The sequence below is a fragment of the Scomber scombrus genome, chromosome 12, assembly GCF_963691925.1.
Source record: "Scomber scombrus chromosome 12, fScoSco1.1, whole genome shotgun sequence".
Classification (NCBI taxonomy): Eukaryota; Metazoa; Chordata; class Actinopteri; order Scombriformes; family Scombridae; genus Scomber; species Scomber scombrus.
The window spans coordinates 19,433,607-19,455,474 of NC_084981.1; the positions used below are offsets into that span (position 1 = coordinate 19,433,607).

At 41.0% G+C, this 21,868-nt stretch overlaps 2 protein-coding genes and 1 long non-coding RNA gene across 3 annotated transcripts in view; 1 reads left to right on the forward strand and 2 right to left on the reverse strand.

Moving 5' to 3' along the window:
• LOC133992327 (uncharacterized) overlaps positions 1 to 21,868 on the forward strand; it is a 140,656-nt gene that overhangs the window by 59,705 nt on the left and 59,083 nt on the right. The window lies entirely within an intron of this gene.
• On the reverse strand, positions 663 to 6,420 carry ndnfl (neuron-derived neurotrophic factor, like). The gene is made up of 3 exons (XM_062430962.1): positions 6,242 to 6,420; positions 4,103 to 4,227; positions 663 to 2,113 (listed from the first exon to the last, which is right to left on the reverse strand). The coding sequence occupies exons 1-3, from the start codon at positions 6,418 to 6,420 to the stop codon at positions 663 to 665; spliced, it is 1,755 nt and encodes a 584-aa protein (XP_062286946.1).
• sparcl2 (SPARC-like 2) lies at positions 14,578 to 19,214 on the reverse strand. The gene is made up of 7 exons (XM_062430963.1): positions 19,130 to 19,214; positions 18,090 to 18,201; positions 17,769 to 17,887; positions 17,435 to 17,589; positions 16,614 to 16,726; positions 15,320 to 15,414; positions 14,578 to 14,633 (listed from the first exon to the last, which is right to left on the reverse strand). Exons 1-7 carry the CDS (start codon positions 19,212 to 19,214, stop codon positions 14,578 to 14,580), a joined length of 735 nt encoding a protein of 244 aa, XP_062286947.1.

A 21,868-nucleotide genomic window follows, 5' to 3' on the forward strand; every position in this document is an offset into this window, starting at 1 on the left:
CCCTAGTATTTATTGGTGCATTTGAAGCAGCACAAGAATACATCAAAGACAATGAGGCAAGTCACTAAGTATTTTTCACTGCTTCATGCGAAAGCAGAACACAAAGATACACACAGACTTTGAACTAAGCATCTGTAGATTGCACCCATCTGTGTTTATAAGCCTGTACAATATGCAGCACTGAATATACACTGCAAATCTCCCTGTCTTAGATGTTATCCAATTATTGCCCCATCTGTTTCTGTTGCATATTTGGCACAGTCTCTGTTGTTGTTTTTTTTATTGACTTTCTGTCATCACAAACTTCATCTGTCCTTTGTACTCAGACACAGAATAAGCACTTGGACAACTGGCACATCATTATCATGATCAACAATGAAAAACAAAATGACAAAAGCACGAGAGTTGTATTGTAAATGTTATGAACTTTTGCTGGTGTGCAGATCCTTCTCATATGATTTCCATCCACTTGCATCGAGTGCAAGTGGAGTTTGAATATAACCATTAATCCTCCGGGGGGAATACGTCCTTGTTATGGTAACAGTCTCTCCACAACAGTCAAATGGCTTTGTTCTCATGGTCAGTCTTTACAGCATGGACATGGCCGATGCATTTTCCCCTGAGCAGGGACAGTCTTAAAACCTCCTGTAGGGGGCGGTAGCTCAGCATTCCTTTCTGGTCTTCACCATCTTGCTGGCATACTTGATAGGGATCCCCCAGCGTCTCATTAGATAGACATCAAACACATAGGCCATCCCTGGCTCCAGGCCCCCGATCACAGCTGTAGTGACGGCCCGCCGAGGATTCAGCTCCTGGAAATACTTGCAGAGAACTCTCTCGGTGTCAGAGCGGGACTCTGGCCCCAGACAGGGTGCAGTTAGAGCTGATACTCCCCCAGCATCTGCTTCACTTTTTCCTAGCTTTCGGCGGTACACACAGTACAAGCTCCTTTCCTCTGTGCCCATCCATGCAAGGGTGACACTGTTGCACCCACGCAACCGGTTGAAGGATTTTATCTGCAAGGTGGGTGGCAATGACGGGACGCCTCTGCGGTGGTAGGCTGAGGAGGTCTGAATTTTGACTGAAGCCATCAGACCTCCTGGTAGAGCTGGATGTGCAACAGGAGAGCTCTTCCCTTCGGTGGTTCCTTCTCTCTCCAAGTGGATTAAATAAGAAGGACTTCCCTGGAGCCAGATCTGCACTAAATCTCCTCCCACAGCCTGGGATGTCAAAACTTGACCTTTACTGGACACTGTGACTTTGATTTTTTCATCTCCACCGCAGCTCTGCAGTGTGAGGAGACCACTCTGCTGCCAGCCTCGCGGATTGAAATTGAAGAACTGCTCTGAGTTGGACGCTTTGTCGTGGAAGGTCACCCACCTTAGCTCCCCCTCTCTGAGTGTGGTGATCGCTGGCCGAGCCTCCTCATGTGTACTAGCAACAGCCCCTTTGTAGGCCATGCTGGTCCCATTCAGCCTGTCGATCACAAAGACATCAAAATAATACTGGGTATCAGGAAGGAGCTCAGAGACAGTGCAAACACTCTCTGTCCCCTGACACACACACTGGAGATCAGCATAGTCATCGCTGAGGGAAGAAGATGGACTTTGGGGCTCAGGAAAAGTGTCCCACTGCTGCCACCACCATTCTTTCAAAATTGGCCATACTGTGACTCTCTTGGTCTTCTCCTTCTGTTCTTGGTTCTGGGCTTGCTCCTTCCTCATGCTCTCTCTGGCAGCGCAGAGGCTATTATAATTTTGCTGAGAGTTGACAAGGACGCAGTAATCATAATTTTTCTGTGTGTGTGGGAGGCTGGTTAGCGAAGCACTGGGCGCCCAGCTGAGGGTGACACTTGTCATTCCTACACCTAGTGTGTGGACTCGAGGGTCAGCTGGGATGAGAGGGAATACACCTGAGGTCCCCAGGCCTTCATGGAGGTACACTGTAACTCTGGTGTTCTGCTGTTTGGATCGCACCCTCAGGATGTAGATGGAGGCATGGGGATAGGAAGGACCCCTGTATGTGTCCACTACATTGCCGGTAAAGCTGTGTATTTTCACCTCAGTGCCAGAACCTTTCCACCACACCTCGGGTGTGCTCTTTTTGGTGCTCCCTGTGAGTAAAGAAAAGAGGTTAGAACATATTTTTCTCTATATAAATGGTAACGATAACAAACAGCAAATAATCTTACATGAGGCTCTAAATTGTTGTCCTTAAAGGAATAGTTCAACATATTGGAGGAACTACTTATCCATTATCTTGCTAAGGGTCAGATGAGAAGGTCAGTACCAACAAGGACCAAACAAACAAGGAATAAAGCATTTGATAGAATGTGTTAATTTGTTAGTGAAAGAGTGCTGGTAGGTGTAATTTTGAGCTTTTGACAGAGTAAGGTTAGCTGTTTTCTCCTGTTTCTATTCTTTGTGCTAAGCTAAGCTATAAATTAAAACTTGAAGAGTACGGTTTAGAACCTGCTCTATGTGTAAAGTGCCTTGAGATAACTTTGTTGTGATTTGGCGCTATACAAATAAAGATTGATTGAGATTGATAAGCTAACTGCCGCCCAGCTCCATCTTTATACTTTAATTATCTAACTTTCTGCAAGAATGTAAGATAATTAAATAATGAATTATAAGTATTCCTTTAACTCCCTTTGTTTCGATAGCCAAAGAATCCTGATGTGTTCAGGAAGTACAGATGTTATATTTCCGGCAATATTAACGACAGCTACAATGACAATGAATTTGAAGAACACATCACAATTTACTGTTTATTGTAGAGCTGCTATGCCCACCATGATTCTACAGAAGGTGACTTCATAAATAGAAAATACAGTTTACATAATCCCTAGAAAGACTGTTGCTCAAATACCACAACGATAAATTCTTATACCTTTACTTGTTGTGTTGTTTCAGCACAATGTTGATAGAATTAGCAAAATCTGACTACTCTCTTACTAGTTAGAAAATGATTATATTATTTTATGTGGATATAGTCATACTGTACATTAGCACAAGTACATACGGTTGTTGGACACATAAGCATTGCAAATAATTGTATAATGTGCATACACAAACAACAAATTACTGAGCACACAGAACCTTGTGGATATGCAGAGAATCCCGATCCTCAAATAAATAAACAAATAAATATAGAAAATGTCAACTGCCACTTCAAAAATGATTGTCAGTACTTCCATTCATACCTAAAGTGTTTTTGTTTTGAAGTACATACTCTTCACTTGAATGACGAAACTGCCAAATAAAATAGAAAAAACCTGTCATCACTTGTATTCGCTGTTCATCTCTCCTTGAAATGAGAAATCGCTCCTCAAATGAGACCAAATGTTACAGAATCAAAGTGAATAATTCAGGCTGGCGATGGGGACCCATGAGCTTAGGATCTGAATGATTCATGTGTCATTTTATAACACCATAATGTTATTTTACCATGTAGAGAAGTGTGTTTAGTTAACCTGGAAAAGTCCTCATGGAGGGCTCTGAGGCACATTTTGGAGTTCATAAATCTTTGTCTCTTTAGTTTGAGAATTTGATTCTCTTTGATTACTTATAGGATATATTGCCCTGACTTCAGTTTTTTGCTATATTGTAAAAGTGCTACATATCGTGTGTTAATCTTCTGACTTTATTTGATTTACTAGGCCCAAAAAGATGTAGAATATCAACATATTTTTTCTGAATTAATATTTGATCTTTTATGTTGACTTGATGTGTGTATGTGTGTGTGTTCCATGGCACTACAATCTATAATGTGCCAACAAGAGACGATCCCATTCCTGTGTCACTTCAGGCATTAGTGGCCAGTAGGATTCAGTTTAGGAAGAGTTAATAGTAGAAATATTTTCATCATCCTCACTATGACGTATTTCAGTTTCAATAAAGCTGTTCCAAAAAGTTAAGAAAACTGTCTTCTGCAAGTACAAAGTTAAATAAGATTAAGGGTATTTTGCTCCCCTAAATCCCTGCCTGTGATGGTGATGATAATATCAAATAGATTATCTTTGCTTTCCCAGATGTTGTGATGATCTTCAGGGTAAAGTGAATGTCTAAAGTTGCAGATTGTGGGCTTACTGTCCACTCACACTGCAGGCTCTTTAGCGGTTTGTCCTTCATGGTGCGGGCAGCCAAGCTCCACTCGATGGGGAGGTCACATGGGCTGACAGTCACTGACATCGCAGGAGCCTTCTTCTTCAGTGTGTAGTATAGCCTGTGGAGGAGCACCAAAGATAACGGGAAGAAGTTGTTTGATTCCTCACAGAGAATGTCAAAAAGATAACATCCTGTTTCCATTCAGCGGCACAGTGATGGATGAGAAGACAAGATATCTTTCAGTGCATACCCTGCAACATTCTTTCATTTTATGGTTGATTTTGAAGATACTGTAGATTGGTTATAATTTTCTTTCCTGAAGCTTTAAGATTTCAACTTGGCAGCTGTTTCAAACATTTGTCAATCGCTGTGTTTCCATTTGCCTACATGCTGATCAGACGTTTGATATCAGATCAGGAGAGGTGACCTGGGAATTAGATGATAAGGCTGCATTGACAGTTTCAGATGGATATCTGCCTGTTTGCTGTAACTACCTGGGATCGTGCTTAGCATAGAAACAGTTGTCCCTTATTGTCATCAGATATTTTGAGGACATTATTAGTGCATGTTGGAATATGGATTTGCATATTAGACAGAGTTTCAGAAGCAGTTAAAGGGCATCTGATATTCACGCAGCCACTTTAAGTCAGTGTTAAGTTCTTCATTTCCACAAAGGTCTCTTTACGATGCAACCTTTTCTGTGAGATGTAATTTCGTCACAGCCAATTAAGTAACTTCATGGTTGTTTGTTAATAAATATTTGTTCTCCTCCCTTACACACAGCATTATTCTTCTCTATGCTGCTTATTTAATAGAGTGATTAATTTACAAATCAGTGTTTTCTCTCCATTATTTGCTGTGCATTTCTGCATGACTGCACTGGTGGACAGACTGCAGCACACAGGGAGACGCATTTCGTAATTTTCAGCTCCCAGCTTCAGAAAGCAGGCACTGGCTCTGTTCTGTAGGGTTCAGGCCAAATGGGCTCCACTTCCTGTTGCTTGCTCTACAGTGGTGTTGGAATCAACCACTGTCTCTAAAAAGATGGTCTGGGGGATGTCTGGTGACTTGTTATTGAATTGGGAACAAGGACAGATCTGCTGACGAGCAGGCATCAAGATTTATATATGGTATACAATGAACTGCAAATGAGAACAAATCTTCAGTTTTTTTGACTGTCAAAAAGTCATTTAGTCTGGTGTTGAGTTTTAAAAATGTAATCACCTTTGCACAAAATGAAACTATCTGCCACTTGAGGTGAGAATTCAACTTGTTTCAAAAGCAAAAAAGATGTTTTCAAGAATATTTAGTTGGCACAATCCAATTATTTATTTATTTATTTGTTAACACTGACATTTGAAATGTAATTTCAAGTCTGAATTTCATAAAACGTAAACTTAACTTAAACTAAATAATTGTTAAACTACCGAACAACAAAGTCAAACATATGCTGGCTTCACTATCTCAAATGTGAGGATTTGCTGATCGCTGTGGTTTATGTGACTGTTAATTAAATGTCTTTGGATTTCAGCCTGTTAGTTGGACAAAACAAGCAATTTGAAAATCCTTGGGCTCTCGTAAATTGTGATTGTAGTGTTATTTACCATGTCTATTTTCTGTCTTTTTATAGACAAAAGTGGTTGTGCCTATCATATTCCCACAGCCCTATCAAATGAGCTCAAGTACCCTGTCATCAACACCATCCATCATGTTCCCAATGCGTTGGTTTTTATGGAGTTTAATCTGGATGTTATTTAACACTGTTGATTATATAAAAACAGATATTGTTGTGATTTGGTTCTCATACAAAATATAGTCTCATTGTCCATGTTCAGGTACGATCTTATTCTCGTCTTGTTTTTAGTATGTTTGGTTAGATATTTACACTACTAACAGCTGTAGTGGCAGATGTCTCCTAAACACACACATTTGGAGATACATTATATATTGTATATACTGGAGCAGAGTAACTAATGTAAAAGACCAAACATATAATAAACAGATTAATGAATAAAGAAAATGCAAATAATATAATAAAGTAAAACGTTTATTTAGTTTATTAAATAGTAACAACAAGACTATATGAAAGTATATTGCTTGATATCTTTCCCTCATCCCATCTGTTCCCCTACCTGCGAGTTCGTCCTTTGGGGAGAGTTACAGAGGTGATCTTCCCCTCTGGTAACCATGTAGTAGGGCGAAGTGGCACCTCATTCTCAGGCGCCAAGGCTGAGTGAGCCTGGGGCCATGAAGTGCTCCAAAGCAATGCCAAAGCTGCACTGAGACACCAGGACAGGGACACGAGTGCCATCGCTCCTTCTTGCTCGCTGTCTCTTTCACTCTTTCACTTTCCTCAGTCACCACGTCTTGGATATCTCCCAGGCTCTGCAAATGCACAGAGGAAAGGTCAAGAACATCAATCTGATCTCATCAGCCACACACAATCACACACAGTGACACACTCAAACACACTTTTCCCACTGTTAAATTTCTACTGTACCATTCACAGAGACACTAAAGAGCTGTAGCGGCTGATGATTCATTGATATGAAGAAACATCTTATCCTATTCAGACAGAATTATTCATGCAGGGGAAAAGAAGTGGCCATGCTATACTACTCTGGGATATGTGTGTGTAGCACAGCTTGACACTCACTGTAAAAAAATCACTCATCTCACTGCTTTTCAAAGTGTGAAGTGGGTTGCTAATATCACTCCTAAGTCGATGCCTTTACATCTACATTTCTATTTTTAGTTAGTTGGGGAGTTCAAATGGGTCTGTTCTCCAAATATCTTTCATCATGGGTATTAGCAGCCATTTTATCAGGAGAGGGTGACGCCATGCTGATGTGGAGATAGGTGAAGAAACAGCACCTGGAGGTGTTCCGATGCAGTCAAATCCAATCAGCAAACAATAAAGCAATGCCTAACAATAGCTGAGGAATTGAATCAGTTTTTTCTGTATCTCTCTCTATCTCTATGTCTTTACTTGTATTTCTTTCAAACTGTATTAGTGTTTTACTGTCTTTTTTATGTATATACAGGTGTGTGATTGTGTGTGTGGCTATGATTTAGTGTTGGTGGATAGGATGATTACAGTTCTCAGTGTTCTTTTTCTCCCCAGAGAAAACGCATTTGTTCAAAGTCACACAGTCTTCACAAACACGCTCCCGCCTTCCTCTAACAAGGTGTATTATGTCAGTGCTGTGCCCTATAGATCAGATGACAATCACAGTGGAACCATGGAGGCGGCTACAGAAGGTACATCTGAGTCTTTTGGGCCCCAGGACGCTCAGAGATTCAAACTCACAAACCGTCGCACAGCTACAAAGTAGTGCAGAGGCGCCTGCTCATTATCCTTGCACAGAAAGAAAGGGAGTGAACGACCCATAAAGCTTTAACTGTGAGACATGCAGTGCGAGAGAGGCAGATTGAAATGGGAGGGAGGGAGGGAGGGAGGGAGGAGAGGAAGGGGAGGCTGAGGAAGGGAGGGCTGTGGAAATGGAGAGCAAAAGAGGAGGATGTTGGATCTTGGAGTAATTACAGAGAAGGAGACGGAGAGAGGAAAAGAGGAGAAAGTGTAACTGAAGAAGAGAGGGTTGAAATCAGAGAGAAAAAAAACACATTATTGCCATGCAACAAGGTTGCAATGAATTTTTTTCTGTGTTTTTGCCAGACAGTTGATTGGTGTTTACTTTAGCTCCCATGTCGAATGGGTTCTAATGTGTCACATATTACCAGACAGCTGCACAACCTCACAGCCCCTCTCACACTCCCCCTCATTCAATCTTGATAAAGATGAAGACACAAAAAAGCTTGGCGGACTTGTTTCTTCAAAACGCACCCGCTGATAAAATATGCATACGGCTCCTCAGCAAATTATGGTCAATTGAATTTTCATAAGGCAAAAAAGGCTGGGTCTTACAGAGAGAGGGAGCTTAGTGAACTTAACTACCGCCCTCTATAAATAAATACACACTCCCCTTTAAACACAGGAGCTCATGACTTTGATGGTCCCGCTCACTCTGTGCTCAGCTGTTTTTTTTTCTTTTAGATGAGTTTCCTCTTTCCATTATGTTTATCCAAAACGTCAACTGACTGGATTTACTCTGGATACTGTTTGGGTTTTAATTAAAGATACTTAAACCCTGCTCTGTTTCTCTTTATTTTTCTCTTTACCCTTCTTTTTCTGCTTGCTTTTCATTCACTTTATCTGTTTCCCCTTATTTAGAAGTTGGTGCAGGCTCAGTTTCAGAGGGACAGGTTGAGTGCTGTACGCTATCTGTCTGCACATTGTATTAGCTATCTTCTATCTCTCTGTGCTCTGGCAGGACCATCTGCCTTCTGTTATCTGTGGGTAGGGACAGATTAAATGGCATGGGGTGGTCCCTGCAGGACCCGTTGTCCCCCCTAACTACTACAGGCCTGTGGCTCATGGTGGGGGTTGATGAAATGATGGCGGGGTAACATGCACTGACCATGGAACTTGATAGGATTTTACGGCTGATTTTCCACCTCGCTGCACATACGTTTGTATGTATCAGCCGTTCTCCTGTCTTCCTTACTTTCATTGTCCCTTTGTGCCTGCCCCTCTTTTTCTCCTTGTCTCATATTTTCTTCCATGCATTCACACACACTTTCGCACAGTAATATGCCCTTTCTTGATACACACTTTATGCCAGCTCTTTCTCTGTGATCACTGTCCCACTCCACCGTCATACTTTTCTTTACAAGTGACAAGAGAATTATTTGTAGTCAGGGAGAAAAGACAGGCGCAGTGAGCAATAAAATGCACGGACGACTGATGAGCGCAGCCTTCAAACATGCAAAAACGTGATGCTGTTAAGATGAAAACAATCCTGCAACAAATGAAAAGTGCTCTGCGTCTGTCTCAGCTCTTTTAAAAACCCTCCAGAGACCATACTCACACTCACACACACAGACAGGAAAAAGAACTGATCCAAAGAAACAAGTTGCTGACTTACACATCCAGTTGAAATTTGAGAGGCTGACGACACACACACACACACACACACACAAACACACACACACACACGCACAAACGCACACACACACATGCTCTGCAAGGACAACAACATGCATGCATGCATCCTCCTTACCTTCTCTCAGTGCAAGCTCTCCCTCTCCGGCGCAGGGAGTGAGGGATGGGATCAAATGAGAGAGGGAGAGAGGATGGAGGAGGAGGAGAGGGGGATGAGAGCCGGTCGCAAGGAGAGGAGGAGCGACAGCAGGTTGTTGTCGGGTGTTCCACTGACTCTGTCTCCCATGGGCTGCTGCTCACTCTCTACTTCAGGAGGTGTCTCTTCAGGGCTCAGGTGTCCCTTCCGGGCTGTCCCAGCTCCTGTGTGTGCCTTGATGTGGTGCAAGGCTCCCCAGGCACTCTCCTTACTCTTTCTCTGTGTCTCCTAGTCCTGCACACGTGGAAGCTTGTCCCGCTAAACCCTCTGTGAATGTCATCCGGTCAGTGAAGCCTGTATCCCTATCTTCTCATTTTCCCTCTGTCACTCTTTCCCCCCTCTCTCCTGTTCTTTTCACTTGTACCCTGTGTTTACCTCCTCTGGTGGTGAACAAAGCTCACTTGCAATTCAAATGGGCTCATGTGTGATTGTGTGTTTGTGTATCTGTATGTGCAATCTGAGAGTGAGGGAGCGAGTGGGTGAGTATGAGGGGGCTGACGGTGAGGTCGCTGAATGGGGGTGGTGATGAGAAAAGAGAAAGGGAGAGAGAGAGAGAGAGCGAGAGAGAGTGTGTGTGTGTGTGTGTATGTGTTGTCAAGAGCAGCGTTAAGGGAAGGGGAGGTGATGTAAAAGTTAAATACATTAACCATTCCCTGGTCTGATAACATCTGTGTTAGGAGAGGGTTGCAGACAGCATGCTGGAGGTTAGACTGTCTTTGTGCCCTTATCGCTTGTTCAATCAGGTGCTCAGACTGCCTCTAAATGAACATGTTTAAATGCAAGAACAGCCCATCAAACACTTCATGGATTTATGCAAATATCTTGTGTGCTTGTTGGCTTTAAAACAAATGAAAAACTGCACCATGTTGAGTCAAAACAAGAAAGATTTCATTCGTCTTGTAGCAGCGCTGAGGAAGATTGTATTTTTCTTTTGTTTGACTTCTACATTTTTCCCATTATGCATTAAGAGAAAATTATATTTACTTTTATGAAGTTATAACATTCAAATAAAGTATACATGTATGTGATTAACTTTTTATATATTACGCCACTCAGGGCTGCTCATATACAGTGACAGGTACTCTATAGGGTTTAGCTAGAGTTTTAAAATATATATTTTTTTACCATTTATAAATCACAGTGTGTCTGTCATTGTATCTATCAAATGTGGATAACAGATCACTGTTGGATTTCACTGGACTTTCAGGTGCCTACTGGACTAAAATTCAGAAAATATGAATGTAGCGCTGAACTTAACGTTCAGAAAAAACTAATTACATAATATATATCATAAAATACATGAATAAATAAATGCAGCTGTCAATTACTGGACATGTCAGACTGCTGTAAAAGTTCATCAACATGCATTTGACATATACTTACATATGATACAAATGATTTGACAATTAATTAGATCACATTGTATTTTTTTAATTTTATGCAAGTCAACAATAAATCTCTCTGTGTATACTTTTCTCATAAAAGCCTTTGTATGCTTGATTTCAGTCTTGGAGACAAATATAGAGAGAGCTGTTGCATTCAGGCTTGTATTTACTGCGTAGGTCTTGATCCACAGTGGATCCTCCATGTCTGTGGAGTTGAAATCCAAAACTTTAACCCTGCATGTTACAGTGCATCAGGGCACAATGTAATGATCTAGAAATCTACCAGACAGAGAGCTAAAAAGTCTGTATACAGGACAGCCATATTGCACGCTTTATGCCCTCCACCTATAGGTCAAGTGTAGGTCCCAGGGGACTGTGGAAGCATTCATACGAGTGGCTCTCAAACCCCACCCAGCCCTCACATCTCCACACAATAGTGGGCCTCATGTACTGTGCTCTCTCTCCTGAGCTTTTTAATCAATATCATCAGGAAAACAGAAAGAGGCCTACCACATTATGTGCTAACTCCCCCCTTTTCCATCCTGTGATGGGGCCTTTTCGCACTCATTCACCAGGTACTTCAGTGTAGGGCTATTGAGGTCACTCTGAATGGGACCCACTCCACCCAGAGGGAATATTGTCTGACCGCAGGAAAAAATCTGAGAGACCCCCTCTCTGTCTTCCTCTCTGTCTCTGTCTGCCTGTCTCTGCCTGCATCACTTCAAAGAAGAATAAAAAATGTGGCATATGAGCGCTATTAATAAATGTATCACTTCTGTGGCCACAACTGGTCTTCTTTTTAAGTGAGGACCCTTTGCTGCGGCTGGACTCTCTTTCAAAGCCACCAGTCTTCTTCTCAGTATCCCTCTCCATTCGCTGGCCCACTTTACAGTCCCTAAGAAGTTATGAAAGTCGGCAATCTGGCAGAGCACGATACGGCGGCTGCTTTTGAAGATTGGATGGTGATTAACCTTAGACAGATTACTGCACACATACGGCTTTGTGTATGAGCTGTGTTCTAGCAACTTTAATGCAGTTTTTTAGGAGAATGCGATTGGAGGATCAGTGCATTTTGCACAGCGCGTTTTATTAACACCTTGGACCTGAAATTCATGTACATTCTTGGGTGACACACACTCACAAGCTCTCACACACATAGTCTCTCTCTTTCACTGCCATCATGACTGGCCTGAATATTTCTTTTGATCCCACAGCTCCCACCCCCCGTCTTGTGTTGCCGTTTAATAATTTATCGACATACAGTCACCGGACAAACTCTATCCGCAGAGAAAGCGACAGAAAGGGAGAGTAAAAATTTCATTTGGCATAATTTCATGAAATGAAACTGCAAAACTGGCCTTTTCATCTATTATTGATGTGTGCTTACAAGTAATGCATAATGCAAGTGGGCCGTCTTATGACAACCATGTATTAAATATCATGTTCTGGGGGTCGGGGGTCTCAGGCTGCATGCTATCAGTGAGACAGTTAGTTGGCTTTTGTACTAAGTAATAGTCTACATGGAATGAGCAAAGAGGCAAAGAGAGAAAGAGAGATTGACAGAGAGAGAGTTAGCAAATGATATAGGCGGACATCAGGGAGGGAGGGAGGGTGTGCTAGCTGACAACGGGTTAACAGGAATCTTTATTTTTAACAACATGTCATCACCAGCCGCCCATCTGCTCCTGTGCTGTCAGAGTCCCTTGAGAGAGTGTATGTGTGTGTGTGTGTGTGTGTGTGTGTGTGTGTGTGTGTGTGTGTGTGTGTGTGTGTGTGTGTGTGTGTGTGTGTGTGTGTGTGTGTGTGTGTGTGTGTGTGTGTGTGAGAAAGAGAAATAGAGAGATGCAAGCAAATCCATCACAGATCAGATCACTGATCAGCACCCAAAGGAGAAGGGAGGGAGGACAAGGTTAGAGAGGTGGGTGGCACAAAGATACTGCATCTCTCTATTGTTATATTCAAATGGGTATGCGACAGGAGATGTGTGAGGGCAGTTAGGATGGAGGTGAACAGTGTGTGTGTGTGTATGGGAGACAGGGAGGTAAATTAGGATTAGGTGGTTCAATCTACAGGGGGGATGGAAGAGGTGGAGATGGTGGTCCAGAGGTAATGAGAAGGAATCTATTAGGAGAGAGGTGGGGGGTATGAAGACATACAAAGAAAGAGCAGTGGTAAGAAGAAGGAGGAGGAGGAAGACGTGAGTAGGCCTTGCTAAACCTCCAGGGGTGGCCCCAACAACTCATTTTTTCCAGATAAAGAGACTAGTCCCTGGGGAAGAAGGGAGCGATTGTGGAGATGTTTGTTTATGGAGGTAGTGAGGGAGTGGACTTTGTATTCAGAGCATTTTTCTTTTACACAGAGGAGAAATAGGACCAATAGCTAACCGTTCCGCAGGTCACTTATCATTAGCTAATACAGTTTCATGTCAGTTCAGTCGTTTATTTTCCTTGCTTTCGCTTCCTTCAAGCTTGTTTTTCCTTCCCTTATTGCCAGTGTAGTCTTGTTTTTCACTGAGAATGCCAAGACGAACTGCAGCCCTCCAGTGGTCCACTTTATCAAAAGTTTTCAGTAAAAATTTGATGGAATAAAAACATCTTGTTTTGATATTTACGATGATGCACTTTCTATTTGCACGACATGTAGAGCAAGCGGTCTTCAATCCTTGTTTGCTTTTGCGTGTGCAGCGAATTTGCATCGCATATTGAATACTGAAATATCTCTCCTTTTCTTGATCTTCTATCCAATGTCTTTTTGCCCCCCATCCTTCAGGCGTGGTTAATTTGAAGTCTAATTAGTCCAGAGAAACCAGTCATACCAAAGAACCCACCCCAGGCCACACACATCCTCCTATTGATCTTGGCGCACCAAAAGAAGCACAACCAAACACAAATTCATGCACAAAACAGAGGCAAACAAACCAGATGCAACAAGAGTTTTTTAGAGCAGCATGTATTGTGGGGGTACATACAGACAAAAAGTCAGCAAGCTTGCATTACGCAAGTTTTCTGACCTTGACAGAGGTCAAGTGTTTCAGATATTCCGCATCATGCTGCGAGATGCTATTTGCAGAGCAGGCTGTAAAAGAAATGGTTTGCAGCATCGAAACCTTTTTTCCTGCTTTTCCTTTCTCCTTACTTCCTCCCGCTTTCTCAGCCAACCCTCCCCCCCCCCACTCTCCGTTCTCAGTCTTTCCCTCATTTCTGATCCATTTTTTATGCATTACTCCATTACTCTCAACTCCCATTTACAGTGCATTACCTCCTCCCATCTTTCACAAACACACTTTGTACTTCTTTCTCCTTCCTTCAGTCACTTTGCCTCCCTCTTCGCTCTCCACCAGTACATTATGACACTTTCCTCTAATTTTCCCCTTCACCCTCTTTTATTATCGCTTTGTCTCTTCTCCAGTCACGTCATCTAACACTGAGCATCCCTTTTCTCCTGATCTTTATTTCCCATCTAGTTTATTATTCTCTGTACATTAAGCTGTCTGCCTATGCCACTTTCATCCTCCTTTTAACTGGTTATTTAAGCATGCCATGTCATTTTGTATTTAACATTTTACCAATTGTCTCTGCTCTTTTACAACACAAGTGTACAAATGTCAGCGACTGTAATTAACAATACTGGCAGGCAGCTCATCCAGACATTTATTTTTGCCACACATGAACGCACAGACAAACAGCAGACTTTCAGATTTGATGATGTGATATATCATCAATATATTACCAGCTGCAATACTAAGTAAAACAGATGAGTGAGCAGTGTGTAGATATGCCCTCCTGTGAATAACTGTGATGATGGTGGTGTAGGTGGTGTTAGATTGTCTTCAGAGAGTTCTCCACAGTACAAAAGAGAAGCAGGAGTTAATAACCATATTTCATCTCACAGGTAGTTCTCTTTGATCGTAGGACACAGCTTGTGGGATCCCATTCGCATTGCTGTGGATAAAACAAAAAACAAATGATCTTGGTTTCAAATGGCCTGTGTATTTTTAAGGCTGCATTTTCAGAGCTAAAATAACTTCTTGATTAACATAAATAAATCTAATATAGAATCTTTAAAAAATGTAGAATTGATATGTTTCTGGTGGCTAATGGTCTTTAGTTAGTGGGAGAAATCCATAATATTAAATACAGCTATTTCAATTTTTCACATGAATATCATTTTAATTATCATGAGGAGCACCATCATTCCTGTGCAAACTACTGTATGTCCTCTGGCAGGAGTTTTCTATAGTCTAAAGTCATAAGGTTTATTTAATTCAGTCAGTAAAAATCAGGATAAGATTGACCTCTGCTTCTTTTTAAAAAATATGACTCTTGCAAGTCCACCAACTTTGAAAGTGCAATATTGAATATTCCCTTTAATAAATCATAATGATCATCATCCAGAAAAGTATTTTCCCGAAGAGAGGTATCACATTTTAAATATAAATTTGTAAAAAACCCCAAAACAAAAAAACAAAAACAAAAATCCTGTTATGTTAGAATCTTTGCCCTTCTTCAACTACATAAAATACAGTAGTCTATTTTTTAAGGGACTATCAATGTTTTATGAAATTTATTAACATCTGCCTGTGATCATGAGGAATTAGAGCAACGTTGGACAAAAAGGTGTGACTAACACATGAAATGGTAGAACCAGGCCTCAGAACGATCCACCAGACAGTCCGTCCACTCTTGCAGGGTCACTTTCCTGTTCCTGTTGCGGTCACATGACCTGCCAACACAGCACATTACACGACATAGTCAAGCACAGTCATTTTTCATACTTAAGTACTGTAAGCTCATGCACTTGTCACATACCAATACTAAATGACAGATTTATATTGATACACACAGGCATCCTATTAAGACGTATCCATATGAATGGAAACAACTGCAATGGGGCACTTCAATAGTCATTGTCTTTCAGTTCACCCTGCGGTGTTATCTCTGAAGGGTAGTCCTTCAATTTGTGTTAATCCATGGGCAGCGGGAGACACAATGGGTAATAAACATTATCATTGCTGGGAATGGCTTGACATTGACACAGTCAGCCCGACTCCCACAAAACGTGTCACTGCAGACTGGCAGAGAAAAGGGGGTTGGGTGGGAGAGGGAATGTTAGAGAACGTGGAAGATATGGGAGGATGAAAAAGACGGAGAGATTGACAAAGAGGGAAGTTGAGGATGAGTCTATTTGCAGAAAATAGGAAAGAAAAGTAGGGAGCACAGAAGACAAGAGTAAGTGCTTTAACATGGAGGAGGAGTAAGATGATGGAGAGATGGTGGGATCATGAAATCGGAGGGGAGGAGGACACAGGAAGCGGGGATTGGCATGGCGGGTGAATGGATGACGGCGTGCAAAGAGAACAGCATGGTGGGAGGTGCAACATTGTCACAGAACGGGGGTGAAATGCATCATGGTATGACATTTTTAACCCTGGGTGTTTCCGTAATTAGCTAAAAAAAAAAGAAAGAACATATTGCAAGAGACAGAAGGGTCACATCGTGAACCTTTGTGTGACATGATTTCATGGTGATATGGACATCATGAGCAACACTGTCCTCATCATACCAATCACTCAGTCACCTATGGTAAACAGGATTCCATCTGCTTATCAAAAAGGCCACGTTGTCATAGTTTTGTTTTTTTAACCTCCCACACATCTGGCTTATTGTATGCAACACAAAATTTAATTTATATCAAGTGTTAATTAGGATTAGAAGGATCTGTTTATATTCATGAAGGCTGCGTGAAGGTCTATGATGAGATATGCTCATAACTTTCCAGAAAATACATGGTAGTACTGAAGTAATTAAAATTTGTGTCAACCAATCATGAAATAATTTGCTTGTGTTATCCCAGAGTTAAAAACCTGGATGAAGCCCTAGCGTAGCATTAGCTGCTGGAGGTGACTCTTCTGTGGGACTGACTGAAAGAATTGTGTAGCACAGTGCTCCAGAGGCATCCTCTTGTAATGCAGCTTCTTCAGGTCTCTGCGGCTCAACTTCCCATCTTTGTTATTGTCCAGTAGGGCAAACCTTTTCTAAAAAGCACAAAGAGAGAAGGGAAAAAGTGGGAAATAAAGAGTTGTCTATTTTCCAACGTATTGGAGTTGACATTAATAAAAGAAGCTTAATCTAGGAAGAAGATGGGGGCTGGAAAAGAAACACTTAAAAAAAAAACATGTATCAGTTTTCATATCATCAAAGAATACATGAGCTTTAGTTTGATTCATTTGAGGCCAGGAGGTCAAGGTGGGTGGCGGGAGGGTCTTAAGTTACGACTCCATTCACCCTCTTATTGAATAATTTAGTGATTATTGACCAAATCCTATTTATACGTGGTATTCTTGAGAGCCCATTCTGTGGACTGCCACGCCACAAGCAACAGAAAAACTTGCCACTTACAGTAGGTTGTTAACATTGATTTCTTGCTAGACAATCCAGTTTGTATAGTAGCACGATGACAGTGTCCAATGTCAAAAACAAATTTATGTTCGGTTTTGAGTTACACTGGGAGTGAAAGTGATCCCTTGGTATATTTATCTTCTAGGCTATAGTTTCTAAGCTTTTGCATTTGTGATGGATATTGATTTTATCTGCATCATCATTAGCTGAGGTCATCATACATCATAAATCATGTGTGATACTTTCCCATCATCTTCTCTTCTTGGATGCAGATGTTTGGTGTCTGATTTTCTCCTCAGACTTCAGCTCAGTTTCTCTTGATTCAAGATTGACGTTTCATCTACCTGTGCGAGTTGTGTCCTCTGAGTGTGGCTGAGGCAGCTCTGGGGCAGGGCAGCAGGTGCGTAGGACTCTCCCACTCGACTCAGGAGCAGAAACCAGTCTAGGAGACGGTATGGAAACTGGCCTAACTCCTCCTCAGTGCAATTAGCCTTTGGGACTGACCGAGAGGAATAACAGGGCTAATTGGGAAGGCTGCAGTACACAGTGGGAAGCATGTTTAATATCTAATGCTGTGTGTGTGTGTGTGTGTGTGTGTGTGTGTGTGTGTGTGTGTGTGTGTGTGTGTGTGTGTGTGTGTGTGTGTGGGTGTGTGTGTGTGTGTGTGTGTGTGTTTACCCAGACAGGGCCCTATGTGAGCCAGTCCAGTGCGGCGTCTCTTTCTGCAGGCTTCTTTATGCAGAAAACATTCATTCCCATAGGTCTTTCCCAGAACACTGCACACTGGTGCCCTCTGCCTGATTGCGTGAGCCAGTGCACAAATTAAAAATTGCATGAGAGGATGGATCCTACTCGTACACACAGCTGAATTATTTATGATTATATTTTGTGATCTTGAAGCATTTTCAAATCTAAATATAGCAAATTATTACACTTGGATAAAGCGTCCTAAATCAACAGATGGTTGGCTGGTTTATTTAAGTGATATGCCATATTTACCTTGGACAAGACTGAGGACAAACACACTTTGGGATGAGGACTCCATTTTCCTGAACCACTTGGCACCAGGATCCCACTGGACTGTGACATTTCAGGAGCTTACAAAGCTTTTCTGAAACATGAAAAAAAACAAAGCCCACTGTGTTGCTATATATACATATTTGTTCTGGTTTGCAGTTAACATACATGTTCTTGCCATGATTATAGACCTCTTCTTACAACCACATTTTCATTCAACACAAGTGTTTAGGTTGGGAACATCAAATGAAATGTCTAATAAAAATCTATTTAATGAAATATATAAAATTATGAGGTCATGGATGAAAAAAGTTGGAGGAAGAAAAGGAAATGGCTGATGGTGAAAAATGAATGATTTGACAACTATCATATTTTGCATCATTGCTATACACGTACATTCCATTTTTGGTCCAAAACACCATACTGTGAACATGTGTGACCCAAATAAAGAAAGAATGCACTGTAGGATACTATAGACTTTTTTTTTTTTACACACTATTGACCGTATCCCCAGCACAGAATATATTAGTGATCAATATATTTTGTTTGAATTGTTAAAATTGGTTCAAATAAGCATTAGCAAGTTCTCTCTCACTGCATACATGGATTTATTCTAAATGTATCTTTTTATTGCAAATCTGAAAGTAATGAAGCATAACAACCATATCATTATCTGCACACACAGTCTAATTGAAATTATTTGCAGGGTTATTTTTATTGTTCATATATGACAGTTTTGAATGAACAATGTAAAGTCTCAAGTACTTTGTCTGAACTACATCCTTGACTCAGAACTGTCTATACCAATTTTGGATGTCACTCATTTGTTAACTAGCTATGTAAACAATTTTCAATATAGTTGTAATCATTTGAGCCAATATAAAATTATCTGCTGCATAAAGCTCATAGTCCTTATATTTACTGGACTTTGGAAGATGAGCAAATATGCTTCACTGAAACATATTCTGTCTATAAGTCAGAGAGTCAGAAACCAGCTTTTATTGACAGTATTTAAATCTTACCTGGCTGTACTCTGCCAATATATGGTCTCAGGTTCTCCTCAGCTTGTCTCTGTCTGCGCCGTACTCTACCTCTCTGATCCCTCATTACACACACACACACACACACACACACACACACACACACACACACACACACACACACACACACACGCACACACACACACACACACACACACACACACACACACACACACACACACACACACACACACACACAGGAACAATAAGAACAATTTCAAAAAGATTTATTATGGACATTTTATCTAAATCTAAATCAATTATTTACAACATTATGTACTATACACTGGCTCAGTGTATAGTAAATAAATAGGTCAGTGTATAGTAAATGAAAGGAACCATTGCATAAAACCACAGTGAAGGTGTGCGTTTTCTATCCATCTCCTGTCATATGCTCTGGTTCCAAACTACAGTAAAACTTATAGAGACTTTGTAGTCAGCGCCAGGTCCACATCTGCCCAAAAGTCCCCCCAGATCAGATGAGAAACAGGTGTAATGCTGCCCAAAAAACTTTTAACAGTTATCGCAAAGCAATCCTGATCATTGGAACAACACACAGGTGAAGAGAGATTGTGTGAATTTATTTTAATATCACACAACACAATATCTATAATATGACATATTATTCACTTCATGTTTGTTTACACCTGCAACCCTCGTTATGTCTAAAAATTAAGTCAGAAAACATAAATATGATTGTTATGATTATTTGCACCAGGGTTTGTGCAAAACTTTCACAAATATTCCATGTTATCTTTCCCATATCTATATCCAGGGATATACTATTATAATTATACTATAATACTACTGCTACTATAAACACTTCAACCCTACAGACAGAGTTAGACTCACCGTGGCTGTGCAAGTGTGAAGACTCAGCAGCAGAAACAAGGCAAAGGTCAGGCTTGAGTTCATGGCTGAGACATCCAGTTGGCTATTAGAGAAAATTTCCAGCAAAGAGAAAACACTGAAATAATAGTCCTGATTTCACACACATAGCTATTGCTGACTAACACTGCAGGACGTATAAACTGAATTTAAAAAAAAAATCATACATATTTACATTTACTTGCAGCAGCAGCATCCCTAAACCTTTACATTTCTTGATATATCAATTTTAGCTTAAATCCGAAAATCAAATTGCACCGTTGGACTATTAGTTTACCCAGATCCCTCTATTTTTCCTCTTTTTTCTGTGGTGTCATTTACTGAGTATTACCCTATTTCCAGTCATTACAATAATGTAGCGGGAAACAATACAGCTCATTGAGTCTCAAGAAAACAATCAGTTTCCTTCACAGAGGAAACAGGGGGTTGGATTACACAGAGGACATTCAGCTCACAGCTGCGGAAGTTATTATAGACGAACAAGTCATTTTCATTTAAAAAAAACCCCAAAACTTACCAAGGCCCCTGTTGCTCCCTTATTATTCCTTTGTTAGTGCGCTCCTTCGTCTCCCTGTTGCCAGATATCTTTCACTCTTCGTCTCGATGGCACCTGTGAGGCTGTATTCTTATTACAGCCCTCTTCAGGAATCCTTACTTTTTCCTTTCATTTGATCCATCTATTTTTACATTCTTGCCTTATCTAACCCCTCCTCTCTGCTCTCTCTACCTTTCCCTGTCTATATGACTGTCTTCTCTTTACATTAGTTCCCTGTTGATTGCAGCACAGTGCTCATGTATCTTAAGTGAGTGTTAGTTTTAAACACTGTGAGGGTGAATGTTGTTGAGATAAATGGGAATTAAGAATGGGGAGGGGTGTATTTACTGAGAGAAAGAGTGAAAGAAAGAGAGAGAGAGATATGTTTTCTGGGAAGTGAAGTGGTTCTCATTAAAGTTGGCACCTGTCCACAGAAAGATTTACAAGCTTGGGAGAACACATGGTCACAGTTTTCCTCACTCTTACAGTCATAACCTCTCTGCCCTGTCTTCCTCACATTAACTCACCTTGTATTTCGGACACACACACACACACACACACACACACACACACACACACACACACACACACACACACACACACACACACACACACACACACACACACACACACACACACACACACACACACACACACACACACACACACACACACACAGGTAATTTAATGAGTGAGGAAGATAATGGTTTTGTTTTAGAGGAGGGACACCTCTCCAAATATGAAATGTGAAATTGGAGAGCTGGCAGCAAAAAGAAGAAAAAGCAATTTCTGATGACCTGTGTGTGATTGTTGAAATCTGAAATTAATTGTGCTGCATTGTTGGAGTTGGAAGCTGAATACTGTTTAAATTCTACCAAATGTAACACTGCCTGCAGGTTGGATCAAACTTATGACACAATGCACTGAGCTAATATGTGACTCAGCCAACAGTAAGAAAGATCAGATTTTTGTATTTAGACTTTTAATTGCATAAAAATAAAGGCTGCACCTCTGATATTCTTGATGGTACACCCTTGATACAACACCCTTGTTCATAATAGCGATGTTATAAGGAGCACTGCCAGGAGCTTGTATCAAATCCCCAAATCTTGCGATATCGGTTTGAATTGTAAATGAAACCTGAAACCACTGAAGGTTTGAATGTACTAACAGATAAAAGGGTCAGAGATGACATATAGGTTTCTGATCTATAGGCTCTTTTTAATTCCCACATAATTTAGTTATGTGACTAGTGTCTCTTTCTGAGCCTTCGACATACAGTAATTATAGTCAGCTGA

Bases quoted from the DNA above. Each gene is read 5' to 3' on its own strand.
- ndnfl (XM_062430962.1), bottom strand. From the start codon at position 6,420: ATGGCACTCGTGTCCCTGTCCTGGTGTCTCAGTGCAGCTTTGGCATTG. The intron at 4,228-6,241 runs GTAGGGGAACAG...GCTCCTCCACAG, and splicing joins CCCAAAGGACGAACTCGCAG to GCTATACTACACACTGAAGA. The intron at 2,114-4,102 runs GTGAGTGGACAG...CTTTACTCACAG, and splicing joins ACCGCTAAAGAGCCTGCAGT to GGAGCACCAAAAAGAGCACA.
- sparcl2 (XM_062430963.1), bottom strand. From the start codon at position 19,214: ATGAGGGATCAGAGAGGTAGAGTACGGCGCAGACAGAGACAAGCTGAG. The intron at 15,415-16,613 runs GTCAGTCCCACA...CTGTGTTGGCAG, and splicing joins TGTGCTACACAATTCTTTCA to GTCATGTGACCGCAACAGGA. The intron at 14,634-15,319 runs GTTAGTCACACC...TTTTATCCACAG, and splicing joins CTGGTTCTACCATTTCATGT to CAATGCGAATGGGATCCCAC.